The sequence below is a fragment of a genome, unplaced genomic scaffold (assembly GCF_019419815.1).
Source record: "Pyrus x bretschneideri cultivar Hongxiangsu unplaced genomic scaffold, Pyrus_bretschneideri_v1 Contig23, whole genome shotgun sequence".
NCBI lineage: Eukaryota > Viridiplantae > Streptophyta > Magnoliopsida > Rosales > Rosaceae > Pyrus > Pyrus x bretschneideri.
In genome coordinates this window covers 6,158,040-6,176,980 of record NW_025999535.1, presented here as the reverse complement: position 1 = coordinate 6,176,980, position 18,941 = coordinate 6,158,040, and the positions used below count along the sequence as shown (strand labels likewise).

General features: G+C 37.3%; 2 protein-coding genes across 2 annotated transcripts; both read right to left on the bottom strand.

The window, feature by feature from the left end:
• Positions 1 to 538: 538 nt before the first annotated feature.
• Positions 539 to 2,916, bottom strand: LOC103938200 (50S ribosomal protein L24, chloroplastic-like). The gene is made up of 4 exons (XM_009348197.3): positions 2,719 to 2,916; positions 1,529 to 1,567; positions 1,005 to 1,235; positions 539 to 905 (listed from the first exon to the last, which is right to left on the bottom strand). The coding sequence occupies exons 1-4, from the start codon at positions 2,821 to 2,823 to the stop codon at positions 702 to 704; spliced, it is 579 nt and encodes a 192-aa protein (XP_009346472.2). The 5' UTR covers positions 2,824 to 2,916; the 3' UTR covers positions 539 to 701.
• A 1,794-nt stretch (positions 2,917 to 4,710) lies between these two features.
• Positions 4,711 to 9,152, bottom strand: LOC103938201 (calcium/calmodulin-regulated receptor-like kinase 1). Its single transcript, XM_009348198.3, has 8 exons — positions 8,935 to 9,152; positions 7,683 to 8,047; positions 6,757 to 6,910; positions 6,355 to 6,481; positions 6,139 to 6,224; positions 5,952 to 6,023; positions 5,540 to 5,743; positions 4,711 to 5,297 (listed from the first exon to the last, which is right to left on the bottom strand). The coding sequence occupies exons 2-8, from the start codon at positions 7,994 to 7,996 to the stop codon at positions 4,965 to 4,967; spliced, it is 1,290 nt and encodes a 429-aa protein (XP_009346473.2). The 5' UTR covers positions 7,997 to 8,047; positions 8,935 to 9,152; the 3' UTR covers positions 4,711 to 4,964.
• Between the last annotated feature and the right edge of the window lie 9,789 nt (positions 9,153 to 18,941).

Sequence of the window (18,941 nt, the reverse complement as noted above, 5' to 3'; positions counted from 1 at the left end):
TATTGTTCACTTTTAACGTTAAGGACATTTTTACTCTAAAAAGTTACTCCTGGTACTATTCACTTACAACACTTTTTTGTCATTTTGGTTAAAACTCAAAGTTTTCAAACTATTTTCATTAGTTTTCCTAATATTATAATGTCAAAATCATGTGTAAAGAATTAATAAAAGTTGAGATCATCTAATCAACATATAAGCCGTATTGAAAATATTATGAGAGTGAAACCCAAAATCATTTTCTCTAAAAACGCTTTCAATCATTTAAAAGCACTAACCAAACGAGCTCTTAGACGAATGAAACTTAAATCTCTTAATCTCAATCCATCTGCTACCTTCAACTTTGCCATATTTGGAAATTACCTCCAGTTCTTTCTACAATATTGAATCTACCGAGTTATCTCCAATCCTATATAATCCTAGGCACCAAACGTGTACAGCGCATGAAGAACAATCCCTCGTGACAAATCTGCGTTCCAAATGACCAAGTCCGGCATGCTCAGTCTCAATGCATTCAAAAGATAACTTGCACGTTTTGGAGGACGATCAACATTCTAATTTCGCATTCAACCAACACAGATAAAGAAATTTATATCACTCAGCTGCGGTGCATCAATCAAGAGAAACCAATACAAACTTACAAAATGATATTAATACATCCGGAGTTTCTAATCTACAGCCGCGTTCAGGCAAGATTTGGATCCTTACGCAGCAGTGACGGCTTCTTCAGTTTTCTTTTTCTCTTCCTTCAATTTTTTCCAGTTCTCGGCGTTATCTATTATTTCACCAGTTTTGATGAGGTAGCGAACTCGTTGTCCATTTTCCAGAATTTTATGACCCACCCTACTTGCTACATTCTTTTCTTTCGAGAAAAGCATCACGTTCGAGCTGTGTATAGCTCCTTCTACCTGGAATATGAAATTTAAAATGTTTATTTGTAATTAAATGAAACTAGTAAGCAAGGAAACAAAAGTTGACGGTTCCAAAGTTCACGAAAGAAAAAGAACCTTAAGAATCTGTCCTGGTTCTCCCTCTTCCCTGCTCTTCATATGCTTCGTCTTCAAGTTTATTTCCTTCACTATCACGGTACTATTGTGCTTAAAGATCTTTGTTACCTCTCCAGTTTTACCCTTTTCATGTCCCGATATGACTTTCACTGTATCCCCAACCTTAACATGCATTTTGTGCAAAACTGGTAGGCTGTTTGGCTTGCATTCCTTCCGCTCCCATCTTTTGAGCTGCCAGACGACGAAAAAAGCAACACTTCAGGAGATGAACAGCCTTAATATGCTACATCATATCCCATTACCAAAAATAGCTTTTTAAAAAGAAAAAGATACTAAATTATGCAAACCAGAAATTGAAATAATGTTTTCTTGGTTTAGCCAGCAAATCAAGATAAAAGACTCTCCAGCTACAAACAAGCAGAAGCATCACTTTCTAGAAAGCTAGTAAGTTTGCAATTCCACTATACATGCATCAGATTCTGATTGTATAGGCAGAGAAAATAGATAGGACTCGTGATACTAACCTTCACGACGATGAGGCAAGGCTTTGCTGTGAACTTGGCCTGCGCACAAAACAAGCGGACAAATTGTTACGAATGTATCTCTTTTTTCCACCCAGTGATCAGAGTAATTCAAACTCAAACTACAATGTGAATGGCATAAAAACAATTCCCATCACCTTGACGGTATCAAATTTTGTTTCTTTGAGATGACAAGAAAGAACAAAACATAAAAGAAAACCCGTGCACAATTATGGGCTTGGAAAACATATCAGATTCTTTTTAAGAAACTTGCTGGTAAAATTAAAATATAGTATCAAAATTCAACATGACACGTTTAGTGAAAAACTTTATGAGATGCCATATACTGGAGGCGTTAACACAAAAACTCTGAAAAGAAATGAAATTATTCTAACAGAATGAACCGATATGTGTGTCACGATCAGTATGTAGAGTGCAGAAAGCCCCGCTTATGACTATGTAAACCGAAAGCTCACTCTAGCTAAACGTTCATTTCATACAACTCAGTCTTATGTCAATGAAATCAAGTATAAACATTATTATCCACTAATATAGGCCTACTTATAAACCCGGAAAACTCCAAATCATTGATTAGGGCATTAACACATTGTCATTATTAGGTAGTGGGGATAGAATACAGAAACTGTATCAGAAGTTATTAAGAAACAAAGTACTTAAGGCCCTATTTCTAAATCTTATACACAAAATTGTGTTCTTAATTTCTTATATCCATCACAAATTCAAAATATTCCACCGGAAACCTTCGTTTACCACTAAAACTGTTCAACCAATTCCTTCATCTGTTTTTTATTCACTTCAAACTAAATAATTCAAGTTTATAATAACTTGGAAAATTTTGAACAGAGAATCCAACAATGTCAGAACCATAACCAAAGGAGGTGCAATTTTTCAAATAGTAAACAAACACATTAAAATTTATCAATCTCCTTCTCACTTCACCTATTTGTAGAAACCCCATTTTTGCATATTAATAGAGGAATTCAATTCCACAAAGAAAAGTAAAATCACATCAATTTGCAGAAACCACTGTGACAAAGAGCGTTGAGTTTAAGCAAAACCCAGTTCCCTGTTACAAGCAAAGAACTTAAATGCAGCAAAATACATGTATATATAGAGGTATATATAGATATTTTATATTTGATACAAGAATTGGGGGAGAAAGTCAAGCATACCGGGACACGGTAAAGGGTTGGGGGGAAGAGGCTTTGGCCGAGGAAGGAGTTAGAGGAGAGAGAAAGAGAGGTCATGGAGCTCTGCAGTGCAGCCATGGCTGCCATTTTCGTTGCTTGGCTATGAATGTGACTGAGAAATGGATAATACAGAGACGAGAGAGAGAGAGTGTGTAAATTTACAATAGGATGGGATCAAACGACGGCGTAGCTGGTCCTTTGGTGGGTTTTGTGGCAAGCTGACATATGCATGGAGGGTAAAGCCCAGCCCAAATTTTAGTGGGCTGGCCGGAATAACGACTGTGACTGGATTCGTAAATCTCTTTTGGCCCTTAAGATTAGATTTGAATAATTGTTATTGACGTTCCAAAAATGTACTTAAATATTTCAAAATTTCGATATTTAGAAAGAAAAATACTCTAATATGACAAGTGTACACTTAGATCTTAGAGTGTTAGTAATAATTTATTTTAAAAGTAATGTGCATGATTATTTATTTTGACAAAGTCCATCGTACCAAACTAGAGTGATTTTGTGGACACAAAGCTGTCTTTGGACACCCAAAACTTAACCATGTATATTAGAAGGGGAATGATTGCATTCTTTTTTCTCTATCTGATGATTTGTAGGAAAAATAAACTATATTAAAAAAAGAAGTTCAATGTTATTTTGCTATTATAGCACAACCATCGGTGATGTTCCTAACTTATTTATTTTTTGGTTGGCGGAAGGTTTGCTTCCAATAAGACACAAAAATTGTAAGGGGAAATTTTATTTGAACTTGTATAACCTCATTTTACACCTAACTTACTCTTCACACCCATATTATTTTTAATTAAACTATTAATATCTTTTTAAACACAATTTTATTACCTAAACTACCCTCATAAACCTAATTCAATATGTAAATGTATCTTTACACCCATACTACTAACTTGTTGAATTTGTCTTCTTTCTTGTGAATTTGTGATAACTTTTTCTCTTACAGAATAACCAAATCAATATGATTTAGATTCTAATTTATTCATTCCCTAATTTTGGTTTTTACTGAGTTTGATTTCGAGACTTAAATGTCAGAGGCTACTTGCAGTTTTTCTTTATTCTTGTTATATTGTGCATTTGTTAGAAAAACATCAGTTGCAATTTTGTTTGACAGGTTTATATATACAAGTTTAGGTATGGGATTGATGTCTGCCCCAGCACCCTTTGCGGTCATATTGTTGCCAATTCCATCAGCAATTTTACTCTCTTCATTGTGTCCTTTTGGGTGATTACAGCTTTTATATTGACATTCAGCTTCAAATCTTTCTTACAATGTTCAAAAAAAACTTGGCCGGTGATTTTCACACTTGATTGAATCTCTTGCACTCCTCCCTTTGAGTGCAAAACACTTAAAGATGATTGTCAAAATTGCTGTTCAAAAGTTTCTGTCTTTTTTTTTTTTTTTTTTTTTTTTTGCCCTTTAACTTTTTACCGCCTTTTAGCAATAACCCATAATTTTTCTATAGGTGCCTATGCTCTTTTGCCATTTGAACTTAGTTTTATGAATATTTACATAAATATCATCAATCTGGTTTGTGCTTGACCAATTTTAACTAGTACATAATCTACATCTTCTATCTCCTTTGGCTTGACGATGGAGTGATTGCCTCCATTTTCTGTAGGATGGACTGGGAAGTCATCATATATGCCTTCATGGACTTGTGATTTTTATGTGCCCCACATTCACTCACGAATCTTATTTTTTTCATCACTTTCTAAGTTTCGAAGAAGAAAGATTAGATTGGTGATAGTAAGAATTTGATTATTAGATGTGGGTTTATTGATAAAATTTAGTTTTATTGTTAATTACATCTTGTACTTTATAGTAATTATGTAATATGTAAAAAAGGACACTTCAAAATTAAAATTTAAGTTGGGTGTCTAAAGAATTTATATGGATTCAAATAAAATTTCTCAATTGTAAATTATGCAGACACTGAAAATAATGGGAAATAAGTTCAAAAGGGTATCAACTTTTCCTTCATTTCCATTGCAAAGTATGGTACATAAATCTAGAAATCTGTCATCTGAGCAAAACAGGGAGGAAGAAAGCAATGGATATGTTACAGGGTCGAATGTTGAACCGAAAACCTGTGTCACTCGACCAGAAATCTTCTAGCCCAAAGACTGCACATGTATCAAAAAAGCAAACCCGAAAAACCAAGAAATAAGAAAGAAAAAAAATGAAAAAATGGGGAAGCCAGCGTCTATACTTCATAGGTATCGGCTAGGCTGTCCACAGACTCCTCTCTGTGGTGTTCGGCCATTTGGATTCTGGTTTCTGGTTGGTTCACGTCAGTTGTGCCTTCATCTGTCACAGATGACAAGGATTTCACATGATTCCTGTTGTGCCTCATTTTGAGCATCCGCGATAGCACTTGTACGATGTCTCTCATGGAAGGCCTTTTTTTGGGGGCACGACTAACACATTTATATGCCAGAGCTGCCATTTCGTTGAGCTCTTGCACATGGAAACTTCCATTAAGACGCGAATCCACAATTTCTTCCCACCCAAGTTTCCCCTCTGTATTCATCGCAGCCTATTTTTCATACAGAAATATCATTAGATTTGCAAAGTAAACAGCAGGATCCAAGTGGACAAGTACATCTGCTAAAAAAAAAAAGGGAAATGATAGTCTACTATGATATTAGGTTATCCATATTAGGAGTCTAATATGATAGTCTACTATGATATTAGGTTATCCATACGTGCGCATGTGCAGTGCGTGTGAGAGAGAGAGAGAGAGAGAGAGAGAGAGAGAGAGAAAGAGAGAGATCTTACAAGTTCAACATATTCCATTAAACCCTGTTGAGGATTTCTTGCAGCTATGAGCTCAAAGAGCAAAACACCGTAGCTGTAAACGTCACTTTTCTTGGTGAAATTCCTTGTAGATATATATTCAGGATCAAGATAACCAAAAGTTCCCCTAATATTAGCTGCATGTTTATCCACCATTTCTTCTCTTGAAAGTCCAAAATCAGCAACCTGCTTAATCCAACTTAACCCTATATAATATCTCAATTGGCAGCCTAATTCTTTATTGTTTAAATACATATATTATGCAAAAATCCAAAATGCAATAAATTTTTCGATATTTGGAAGGGAAGTAAATCAAATAATTCCTCTTCACACCACAAGATATTATTTCGGAATCTGCAGTTGGTAATAATTATAGAAAAGTTGGAAGACATACCCTAGCTCTCATGGATTGGTCCAACAGAATATTGGATGATTTAATATCACGGTGTATTACAGGAGGAACTGCCTGAAGTAAAAAGTGCAAAATAGACGAGTAAACACCTTTGGCATGAATAAAATCACGTGCAGGCATGCCCAGGCAAAGATGAAATTCGCTGTGTCACACAACACGATTTACTTACTCCATCATGAAGATACTCCAAGCCCCTAGCTACGTCTAGAGCTATTAGAACTCTCAAATCCCAGCTCAATGGCTCATGCTTTTCACCTACATAAAGAAAACCATGCTATTCTTAGGTAACGTACTTATATATGCATATCGAGTGGAGTTCATACTGCGTGATAAATCTAAAACATTACATTAAAACAAACATATTTGAAGTTGACAGTCATCTTACTGTATAAATGAGAGGCCAAACTGCCTTTACTCATGTAGACATATATAAGCATATGTTGGCCCTTTTCTGCACAATATCCAATTAAGTTCACGAGGTTTCGGTGATGCAACCTTCCCAATAGCTTAACCTGAAGGGGAAAGAACAGAATCACCATGAGGGACTATAACAGACAAGGTGGATAAACTTAAAAAGGAAAACTACAACATGACATTAAACATGGTTATGATTTTTCGAAGTCTCCAAAAACAAATCTCCTGAAAATATCTGTAAGTGGATTAACTTTCTTATATATCACCAAACTCCCAAACATTTAAACATATTTCCGATAAATTTATACCATTAATCAATAACTGGTAATCAGGGCATAAAACTAGTAATTATCAACCATCAAATAACCACTACCTCTGTCTGGAATTCATTCTCCCCTTGCTTAGAATCAGTTGCAAGCACTTTAACAGCGACAGTCTCACCCGTTGACATCTGAGCTTTGTACACAGGACCAAATGCACCTTGCCCTATCAATGTTGTAAAGTTATATGTTGCTTTCTGCAGATCCCTGTATGAACCCCATTAACAAAAAATTAACAAACCAAATGGGAAAGAAGATCGAGAACTTAAGTGTGCAAAATAAGCTGCATCTCGTTTAAAAAGAGTAATATATTAAGTCATTGAGAATTTCACCAAAAAAATAAACAGGGAGTACTAAGCAGTTAAGACTTGGGAAGGATGACACCAAAAATTTCATGATGAAGCAGGCGGATTATTTACCACTGTGTATCATCTTACGAGAATCCAATATGGTGTGGACCTATCTAGTAAATTTTGCAATTATAGATGTATGGCATTTGGTATCTCACAGAACAATTGAAGCAAACCACAGTAAATATGTAGGCATATAAAGCTTTTGTGATTGTGTCTGTGTTTTCAGTGAATATCAGATTACCATTCCTCTGATAAGAACTCAAGCTATCCACCCTATTCACATAGATTGATCATCTGGCGTTCAAATGTTTACAGTAAGCATGCAGACTGATTATTTAGCGATTACCGGTTACTTTATTCATATTATCACTAACATTCTAAAGATAGAATCTCGCATATTTCCCATAAACATGATCGATACATTTCCACATCAGTCAAGAAACAGTGCTTGCCTTCAAAAGTGTCAATTCTAGGTAATTTAGGATTCGTACTTGCAGAGTTCTGAATAAATCATACTGAACATTCTCGTCACATGTAAAGATAAAGGATATGATAAAAAGATAATCGTTTAAGATAAAATCAAAAAGTAAGGTAAACAAGAGGAATAGGTTTTCTGGAAACATTACTTGTAAGAATACTCGGGAATTCCAGACATTGAGACCACATTGCTCTTCTTAAATCCTTCATGCCAGAAGGATCTACCATTCTGTCCAGATCTTACAGGCGAATCCGGACCAAGTGTTGAGTCTGACAATATAGTACAAGAGTCAGCACCATTAGCACGAATAGGAATAGTTGCTGCCCTCCGAGAACTGCTATTCCCTATCTGCAAACGCCTCCTATGGTACCTAATGCAGAAGAATCCAGAAATTGCCAAAAGCACTCCAATCACTACCCCTATAGATAATCCAACAATAAGCACAGCTGGCTCGGCCTTCATCTCCTCAACTATACTTTACTGCCTGTTCAATTATCCATCCCAGTAAAAGACCTGAAAAACGCCAATCTGATATCAAGACTAAGGAAAAACAAAAGAAGGCGCCACTTGTTTGTAGCCTACTAAAATATCAACATCATGATCTTCAAAGTTGCGAGGTTGATTCCCAAAAATTTGTTGAAATTCAAGGCCATCTAAATAATCAAATACAAACTCCGAATTGTTCAAAAAAGAACATTCTGGTATACTATTCTAGCTTCCATTTCCAATTTAGACAGGAAACTAACATTGAATAAGCATTAACTAATTCTACTATTTATGAAGTTAAAACCCTTGTAACAGTAATAAGAGAAAAATAACAGTTGGAATTAATCTTTTATCTGAATTTTTTTTCTGGGGCAGGATGGAATAAAAACCCAACAGTTTTCAATCCAAATAAAAGCTTAATTAAAGTGGGAAAAAGCAAAATTCAGCAGTCTAACTGTGTATGTTTAGCAAACTATAGTGACAAACAATTACTTGATCTGCCTACCATTTAACCAAATCAAATTAAACTGAGATCCTATATGATACCAATAGATACTACCAATAAAAATTTCCAGATAATCGACAATCTAAGAAATTGGGTCAGTCACAAACGCAATAATGCTCTGTTTGGTTGCTCAGAAAATAAGCAAAAGAAAGTACATAATTTTAGAAGAAAAAAACACCCGCAAAGCCAAATGCAAGTATATGGGACCAAGTTAGAGTTTTTCCACTTTTCTTTCCTTTTATTCAACTCAAACTAATTTTCTCAGCAACCAAACAGAGATTCAAGAGAAACCCACCAACAGATCATGACCAGGAAACCAAAAACAACAGAATTAAACGTTAAAAAATCAAAACAAAAACAAAAAGAAGAAATCAAACCATAGTGTTCGACGTACAGCTTTGGGTATTACCTGTATATGCAGAGAAACCGTTACATGTTCTGCAGGAGTATGGAAAACAAGTGAAAGTGAAACCAAATGGTTTGAGATTTGAGAGAGATTCAAAGGGTGATATGTGCGATGATGAAAAAATAGTTGAAGAAAAACAAGTTGGCGTGTGAAAGAAATGGAAGCAAACACAGAAAGAAGGAAAGAGTGAATAATAGTAAATGGTATGTTTTGCTTGCTTTTTAAATTCCGTGAGTCGCCGCTGGCAATAAGGTAAAAGAAACGCGTCTCCCTACTCCCCTATAAATGTACTTCTTGGGATTTGGGGTTTTCTACAAAACAAAATAGGTAAAATATAACTTTTTTTTTTTTTTTAGAGAATTGTTATTAGCACTGTAAAAATCTCATTTGATACTTCAAACTTTCTATAATTAGAAAGAAAAATACAATTATAAGGAATGTATGATGAGATTTTTAGAGTGTTAATAACAGTTCCCTTCTTTAAATGAGAAGGTATTTTATTAAATAATTAAAAATGCCCCAAATACAAATAGTAAAAAGAAAGATACATCAACCCATATCACCCCTTTAATGAGAATGCATTTTATTAAGACCAAAACAAAGAAGTTTGCAAGTGGCAATTTACTACAATGGTGGAGAGGAGCATTGTTGTTGCACCACGGCGTGGGTTCGAATCTTGTCGGTTCTTTAATCTAACAAATCTATTGTTTGGCAAAATAAAAAAAAATAAAAAAAATAAAAAGTAGAAGCTCAAAATACATCAAACCCTACAAGCGGTCCTTTACTATATGGTAGAAATGTGTTGAGCTTTTGCATGATGGCGTGGGTTCAAACCTCATCGGTTGCTAATCTAACATCTAATCTAACAAAATGTATCGTTTGACAAAAAATAAAATATATCTGTTCAGGGAAAAGGTGGATGGCCCCTTGCACAGCATCCCTGGGAGGTTAATGGCACTTTGGGTGACTGTGTTGGTATCGACTAACTTTTTGCTGCTTGGTATGCTACTAAAAGAATATAAAGTTAGTTTGAAATGTGCCTTTGTAAGGCCTTATAACATATGTAGAACATATTTGGTTTAAGTCGATTACTTGTGCCCCAAGTTTTTCAAACTTCTTGTTATCAAAGGATTGTCACAGATGGGTTAAGTTTGTATTAAGTTTTTTTTTCTTGCCTTGTAGACAAGGACTTTTAGTTCATAATCTTGTAAGTTAGTCAAGAGCCCTTTTAAACCATTTCCTCCATTCCTGTGTGTTCTTAATGAAAGTAGATCTATTAAGTTAACCAGATCTAGATGAAAATGAGACTTTTAAGTAGAAAACATATGGAAGTAACTTGAATACATGCTAAAAAGTACCTTGTCGGGCAAGGTTGAACCTCTTGCAGCCACTTCTTTTTGTGTTTACAGAGGTTGTATGCCAAAAATGATGAATGGTAAATAGGTTTTACACGAGGGAATCAATACTACAATATTAGGGAAGGTAGCAAAGCTTTTACACTAGATAAAAGATAGCTTTTTCTAAGGGAACTACCATTAAAATGACTGAATCTAGGTTGATTTCAGCTTTCTGGATGCAAATCTGGCTTGAGAGCAGAGTTTGTATATTGTTTGTTTGATTGGTTGAGTGTCCTTGTCTTTATTGTCCCTCATGGCTTTTATAGGCGTTTTGGCCCGATTGTTTTGGCTTCATTCTTGACCGAGGGCTTTTAAAGGGTAGTGAGTCATCAGCTTTTTACTTGTAATGCCACTAGAAAGTGCTTTTTGGCTGATAGTTGGTTGGTCTCCATCACTTGTCACTTCAGTCATAAACATGTGACTTATGTCTTGGCTTAGAAGGCTTTTAATCAGCATCAGGCTTTAAGGTTGGGCTTCGAGCAAATGCGACCTGTTTTAGCGCCTTTGGGCTTTCTTTATACTAAGCCCAATATTCAAATATTGACCCAAAAAATCTCAAACCTTACATCCAAACAACTGTCGTAGTCGTAGCAACTGCAAAAAAACATTGCCATCGTTAAAACAAGTCTGAAGACAAGGAAAAAAACAATCATGCCAAAATGAGGATATATTCACTCACATAATATGTTGACAAATAAAATACAATATGATCCTGGGATCCAAAATCTGTTGAGGCATGATTCGACAACCCACCAAGGTGTGGTTGAGAGAGCTGAAGAAGAAGAGGTACGTGGTAGAGACTAAAGATATTTGTAGCAAAGAAAACTTTGGCATACTGGAGAGTCATTGAGCATGTGATTTGGGGCAAGGAGGAATGCCATGTCATATATGGTAGCGAAATGGTGAGTATAGGAGTGTAAGCCCAAGGGAGTGGGGGATGTAAAGGAAAGGCAACGGATAACAAAGCTTGGGTTGACAGAAAGAAAGATTTTGATGGAAGAAGCAGATGAGTGAAAAAGAAGAAAGCTCAACTTGATCACGGGATCGATGGTCAGAATCTGGATCGCCGGAGGTAACCTTGGGTTGGATTGGGTCGCGGAGCAGGCCAACCCGGCTGAGTGGTTGGACCGTGCGCTGCACATTGGGCCAATACATGTTTGCCTCGTGCTTGCACGGGATTAGGCCTTCCTGGCCATTGGGCTACCACGTCGTGGCTTGCTGGCTGGGTGTCTTGGGCTTGGGCCCATTAGGCTGTCTGGCTGGCAACAGCTGCCGTGGTCTGGGCTCAAGTCTGGGCCTGCTGCTACGGTAGGTTGGGCCTCCTACCCTGGGCTGTTGTGCCCTAGCAGTGCGGTGGGCCACTGCAGCACGCATCTGGACCTCGACTTGGGTTACTGCTGCTGCAGTGGTCCTTCCCGTGGGCTGCAATGTGGTGGCCACAGTGATGACGTGACTTCACAGCGGTGGGGTTCCTCCTGCCATCGCTTTGAGCCTCGAGAATTTCTGTCATGGGGATATTTCCTCATTTCCACTTTCCAGTCCAAATCCTTGTACGTACAGGGTTTCATTCGTCATAGTTTCTGAATTTTCTACCATTGTATCATTTCTCCAGGGATTGATCAGAAACTTTTCTAGGAAAAATTAATTGATACGATATGTGAGAAATTCAACATAATAGAAAATTCAAGAAACAAATGCTAGAAGCTTCTTCAACTATTTGAATCAGCTCTCAATGAAAGCACCAATTTGTTGATGCAAATTTCTACCATCTTTAGTCTTGACGAAAATGCACCTGCAAAACAATTAACACCTTTGATCAATGACCTAAGCCTCACGCATCCATAAGGTAGTGGAGTTAGGCCAATGGATCTCCGATGCCTAAGTCAGTTTCTGTTAGAGAGTAAAGTGTTTAGGGCTTTTTTAGGGTAGCCAAAGCTCCTGAAATTTGGTAGAATATGAGGTATATATAGGGGAGAGGGCCGGCCATTGTGTTAGGGCTTTACCTTACACATGACAACATCCTATTGGGCAAAGTTTATGGAGAAACATTCTCAAGATATTAAATAGGAAATAATATCTTGTGATAATGTAGTAATTATCCCTAATTGATTTAAATTGGGATTACTTACTTGATTGGAATCAATCTTTAATTGGGAATGTATTAAAGATAAAATTTGGGTAATTAATCCTTATCTTTAATGCTTTGATTTTTTTCTTTGCCAATGGCAGGTGAACTGTGGGTAGTCGTATTCAGATGCTAGGACCTTCAGGGGTGTAAGATGTGCATGGGACTATTTGAGGAGTCTGCCTATTTATTAGGGCAATCTTGTCTTTCTTGAGCAAAAGTACACATGTCACCTCTAGAATTTTTGGGATTATTTTTGGCTTCACACACAGCATGGAGAATTATCTCAAATATCGTCCTTATGGCTGAAAACTTCTGTCTTCGGAGAGTCCACATTGATTCGTTGTGTGTGCTCTGTGAATCAGCCTCGGAATCGACTTATCATCTTATGCTTGAGTGCCCGTTCGTAGTTGGTATTTGGCAAGCCTCACCCTTAACATTTCACATTTCTCACTGGAATAGATGCTCCTTAAAGGAATGGACTTTACTTATGGTGCAAAATTTAGTGAAGTCGGATTTTGATTGTATCCTTATGCTATTTTGGGCGATTTGGACGGTCAGAAATGCTAAACTGTGGGGTGAGGTTCCTAATCCGGATCCTATAGCGGTAATGGGTTGAGCTATAGATTGGTGGCAGGATTTCCTGCGTGTGACCTGCTCTCTTTCCCAACCGGTTAGTCATGGTGTCTCTCCTCGGTGGTTATGTCCTCCAATTGGCAGACTGAAACTTAATGTTGATTGGGCCTGGGATAAGGAACATTGCATAGGGGGAGTGGGGATCATAATCAGAAACGCTGAAGGAAACTTTGTGGGTGCGGCTACCCGTGTGTTCATGGAAGTGTTTTCCCCTATCCAAGTGGAAGCACTGGCCATGAGAGTTGGTCTTGAACTGGTGGTTAAAAGGGGTTTAATTAAGATTAATATTGAGAGTGATGCGCTTCAGATTGTTTTAGCAGTGTTGAAGTCCTCGATGAACTCGTCTCCCATGGGACCCATCATCGAAGATACCAAATTCTTGCTGGCTCTAGTTGCTGAAGCTTCGGTTGCCCATATCCATCCTCAAGCAAACTTGGTAGCCCATCATCTGGCTCGTTTTGCCCTCCACTCTAGAGGGAATTGTACTTGGTTCAATGAACCTCCTCTTATTATTAGTGATCTTCTTGTGGGGGATGTTTCTTTACCTTGTACCAATTAGCCTTACTGGCTTTATGAAATATATGTCGTTCTTTAAAAAAAAAAAAAAGTAAGCGTTATTCTAATAAGACTGAAGAAGGGGAGAATGTATTGAATAGGGACACCTCACGTGCAACAACTTACAAAGAGTAAGCCTGAGTGGGAATCATATGTAGTAATCCTACTCACTTTTGTAACTGTATTGTTGCATTAAGCGGCCCTACTCAAATTTTTCTCCATATAGGGTGGATTTTGAACATTTGGTTGGTGCAAGGTTCAAGGAATACTGATTTCATATGAAAATTGGGATCACTTTCCCCACTAAAGCATTAAAATTCCTACCAATATTATTCTCATGGAATGCAGGAATGGTCCCAAATGTAGCACATAAATTTGTGTCACCTTGATTAAGGAATATGAGGGGTTTGTAGGTCTGCATTTGATCGCCTAATCAAGGGCTTATTTAAAGGGATTTAGGGATGGGATTAATTGAGGTTATGGTTAGGTGACATTGAATTTGTAGAATTTATTTCATGTATATTGGTCTTGGACTTGGTATGAATTCAAATTCTCCTCAAACCCTTTGATGTCAATTTTTAGGAAGTTGGTTTATACGGCATCAAAATTCAAGGTTTAATTGTCATTAGGCATGTAAATCATGGGTCAATTTTTGAATAATAGAAGAAGAATTGCAAGATTTTTTGCTAATGACTAGGTATAAGGGAAAGTCAAAGATCAACTTTCAACTGCGAAGGCTACAGCTTCTCGAGAAAATGTCTTGGCGCAGCATATAGATATTTTTTTTTCTTTTTTAATAGATACGATATCATCTACTGGAAGGAGGCTCTCTTCAGATTGTGACGGCTCTAAGTGATCCTTCTACTAACCAATCAACAACTGGGCAACTAGTTGAAGACACGAAGAGCATTCTTGTTACAATCACTAAAGACTTATGCACCCATGTCCGCGGTCATGCCAACACAGTTGCTGATAGACTAGCTAGATTTGGTTTTAATGTTGGCTACCAATGTGAATGGTTTGCTCATCTTCCTAGCTTTATCATTGACCTCCTTGTTGAGGACTCTATGTAATTGAACTCTGTATTTTGGCTGAGACTATTTTGGTCTCATTCCTGAATGACATCTCTATCGTTTGTACTAAAAAAAGAAGAGATAGAGGAGTGGGTTAAACCTCACATTGGGCTAGCCATAATAATTTGGTTCGAAATGCTTTGATGAGAATCGAACATAAGAACTCTCACATAAGTGAACAAGAATACTACTAAACTGTAATACTAAGTGACATTTTTCTTAGATTGTTTAAGTGTTTTTGAACAAACGATATTATCTACACTAAGGGGATGGGGGAGTGAGCTAAGCCTCAGAATGAGCTAGCAATAATGTGGTTCAACTTCACCTTTGGTGAGAATCGAACCTAGAACCTCTTATTTACAAGTGAAGAGGAATACCACTAAACCATATTCAAAGAAGTTTAACTAATATTTTCTTTTTATAACTAATCACTTCGAAAGAGAGTAACACAATATTCAAAGAAGTTTGTATATACGCAAATGAGAAAAATTTTATGCTACTTCTGAATCCAGGATCCTCTAGACATTTTAATAATTATGTTTTTTAATTAAAAAAACACAAAAACTAAAATCGAACGATTTAAAATCCGACACCATGGAATTTTTGCCCAAATAATAGGGTGCAACTGTAATATCTCAAACTAATCTACCAATGTCATTTGACAAGGGGTTGTAATTTAAGTAGTTAACTTGCTCCCAAGATCCTAGATTCAATTTTCCCATGTACATTATCACTTGTACCAAAAAAACAAGAAAAAAATACAAACCTCATATAAAAAGTGATTTTCACATAGCATTAATATGATATTAACATAAAACGTTACCGTAGACACCCTTATTTCAAATTAGTCACTCCCTTTCAAACAGGCCCGGAGAACTAGTTTATAAACCACATGATGAGTTTTGATTTGACATTTCAAGTTTGTTCAAAAACATTAAATAATAATAATAATAATAAAATTAATTAATATCTAATATTAAACATATCTTTTTAGCTAAAATGAAATTAGCACATTTAATCGCATATTGTCTCCTTTGTTTTTAGACCAATATTTTAATTGAATATATTAATAAAGAAATATTCACAATTCTATGTGAGATTCGTCTAAATGAGAATGTTATTTACAGAGCATAGAATCCATAGATGTGTTGCAAGGGAGCTTATAGCTCAACATTTTACGTCTCTGCACCCAAAGTCCCTTCTACCAAACCTATCACTTGTAAATATATATATATATATATGACACACCCCAACCGAGATCAGGGCATGCTGGCCGTCACGTGGCAGTGACGTAGCCATGTGCACAGTGCGGAAGCTAAAACAGTAATATAAAAGTACGAATAATTTAAAACTAGCAAATATAATGTGATAAAGTATGTGCTAGCGAAAGTAAGACGCTGAATTCAGAGCTTTAAGCCTACAGCAGTCCAAAAGAAATGATACAACAATAGTACACCCGAAGGTGACCGTACGTAGGTGAGTGTCTATCAGAATGCCGGGACGTCCTCCGGGAAAACCACCAAACCCGCTAAGCTACTAGAACCTGGAGGGGCGCAAAACAAAAGCGTGAGTGGGCAAAAACCAAATCTTTGAAAATCATTTCATAAAATACATTCTAACCTCTCGCCGTAAAACCTGTATACTTCCCAGAAAATAAACACATATACGTAGATATGCCAAGTCATGCTCAAAGGTATGCCAATCATGCTCACAGGTATGCCATCACAAACCTCATAATATCATGCATGTGCTCAGGTATAAATCACATCAATAGCATAATAAACTGGCAGCCGGAGTCCCCTAAGTGACCTGTACGGCTGAATCTAGAGCTCAAATCTCAAACTTAATCACTAAACCTGCCCACGAGTCGGAACCACCTATAGTGGTCTGTACGACAGGCCTGGGTGTAATACATATGAACGCTCTAGTGCTACGATCACGTGAAGGCTGTGCGAATAATCGCGGGTCACCTACGAGTCGGAACCACCTATGGTGGTCTGTACGACAAGACTGTGCACCTAACTTGAATCCAAGCTGAGCGTGTGGTGCGGGAGGTGAACAACACGTGAAGGACTGTGCCCTACTCTGGGCGGGAGCACTAACACCGGGGGTGCAGGTTATGAGCTCTCTAAGCACCTCTAATCGCTATTTAATGCAAATGTTAAACAATGCTTACCTGGCACTTACCTAGGCCGCCACAGCACCAACGTATATGTATATGACATATGAATAAATATATAAACCAACTTATATGCCACTAATCATGCATATCAACCAATAACGTAAAAGGAATGGCATGTAACGAAGCATTCATACTAAATTCTGGGAATAATATGTACATAGGTATATACGGAAAACAAAAGCCCACTCACTGGTATGTGGAAGGGTCGTAGTCCCCCTGCCTCGAATGTGCACGCTCGTCCTCGGGATACGTGTCACCTATATGCGAATTAACTATAAAAACGTTAACTTTAAAGCACAAAACCGTCCGTTCAAAAATAACTTCTCATACATTGCTCAAAATGGACAAATGAATATACCAACGTGATTTACACAACCTCACGATCACACCCATATTTTTAAAATAATTTTTGGACCTCCCACGCGCCCTCACGCGCCAAAACAGGCACGGACCCACGCGCCCCCACGCGCGGCCACGTGCCAGGCACACTGACGGCGTCAAGTGACGCCGTCAGGAATATTCCGTTGAACTGACGGAATATTTCGTTAACCCTAAACTGACGTCGTCAACGTCCGTTAGGAATATTCCGTTAAACTCAACGGAATATTCCCCTTTCTTCTCCGGCCAGTCCCCCTCGCCGGCGCCGTCGCCGGAAAACCTGCAACTCGCCATAACTCGCTCGTTTTTCCACCTTTTTTCACGTTTCTTGCACCAAAATCAACCTTAGAGCTAGTAGCACACGATCCTACAAGTTTTAAGGCCTAAAACTACAAGATTATACCTGTCCAAAACTCCAAAACTCGGCCAACTTCGAACCAAGCTTTCCCGACGTCCAAATTTGTCCAACGAAGCACTCCCAAGCTCCTGGGAACCTCACAAACACAACTATAAGCTTCAAATGTCCAAAAACTCACTAAATTAATCTTGCATGAACAGTAGCTAAAACGGACATGGCGATTTCGACGTGAAAACGTCGAAGTTCTTACCTGAAAATGGCACCACTGGACTCCTCTCAGCCTCACAAGCACGATGGTGGTCTTGGATCCCTCGATCTGTGATGTTTTAGGGTAGTTGTGTGTGTGTCCGTACACTTTATAAAGGAAGAGAAAGGATAGAGACTCGGGAGAGAGAGAGAGGGACAGGGAAAGAGACTGAGAAAGGGATAGGGACAAGGTGTGTGTGTGTGTGGTCCAACTCTGGCCAACACCACACAAAACAACCAAAACATAACAAAAACAAACTAGGGGTAAAATGGTAATTTCACACGTACGTTTCAATAATTCCGGGACGGGATGTCACAATATATATAGATACAACAATTTTAGAAAACCGTACTTTTATTTGATAAATTAGAAATAATAAACTCATCGTATTCTAATTATAAAAATAAACAATAAACTTGAAATTTATCATGGATTTACTATGTCAATTTGATTAATCAATATAATAGATACAATAATTTTAGAAAACCGTACATTTATTTGATAAATTAGAAAGAATAAACTCATCGTATTCTAATTATAAAAATAAACGATAAACTTGAAATTTATCAAGGATTTACTACGTCAATTTGATTAATCAATATAATCAATGTAATTGGAGTTTGGATTACTTGTTTACCAATACTGAATAAAGGGCGACTTTAAGCCAACAAGGCTTCCCACTTTGCAAAGGTGAACATCTATCGTACGTAGTCTTACTTTTACTTTGCAAAAAAACTATTTCCGCGACTCAAACAAAGGAGCAACTTTTTGTTGCAGTAAGACTTTTCCTCATGTTTACCAATACTGAATGAAGAGTAAATATGTAGTAGAGTAATGAGTGGTGGTCTCGGCTGTTTCTGTTGATGTGTTTAGAGTATATGGAGTGGTTGTTGATCCTGTAGCAGTTGGGGGTCGTGAAATATAGAGATTGGTAACTTGGCGGTGAGCAACTGTCAACCAAACCCACCTAATAGAATATGAAATTGAAGGGAACAAATTAATAATAGACAGATGACCTCAATGAAAATGACTTCAGATAATCATCAGGTTTGAGATTAA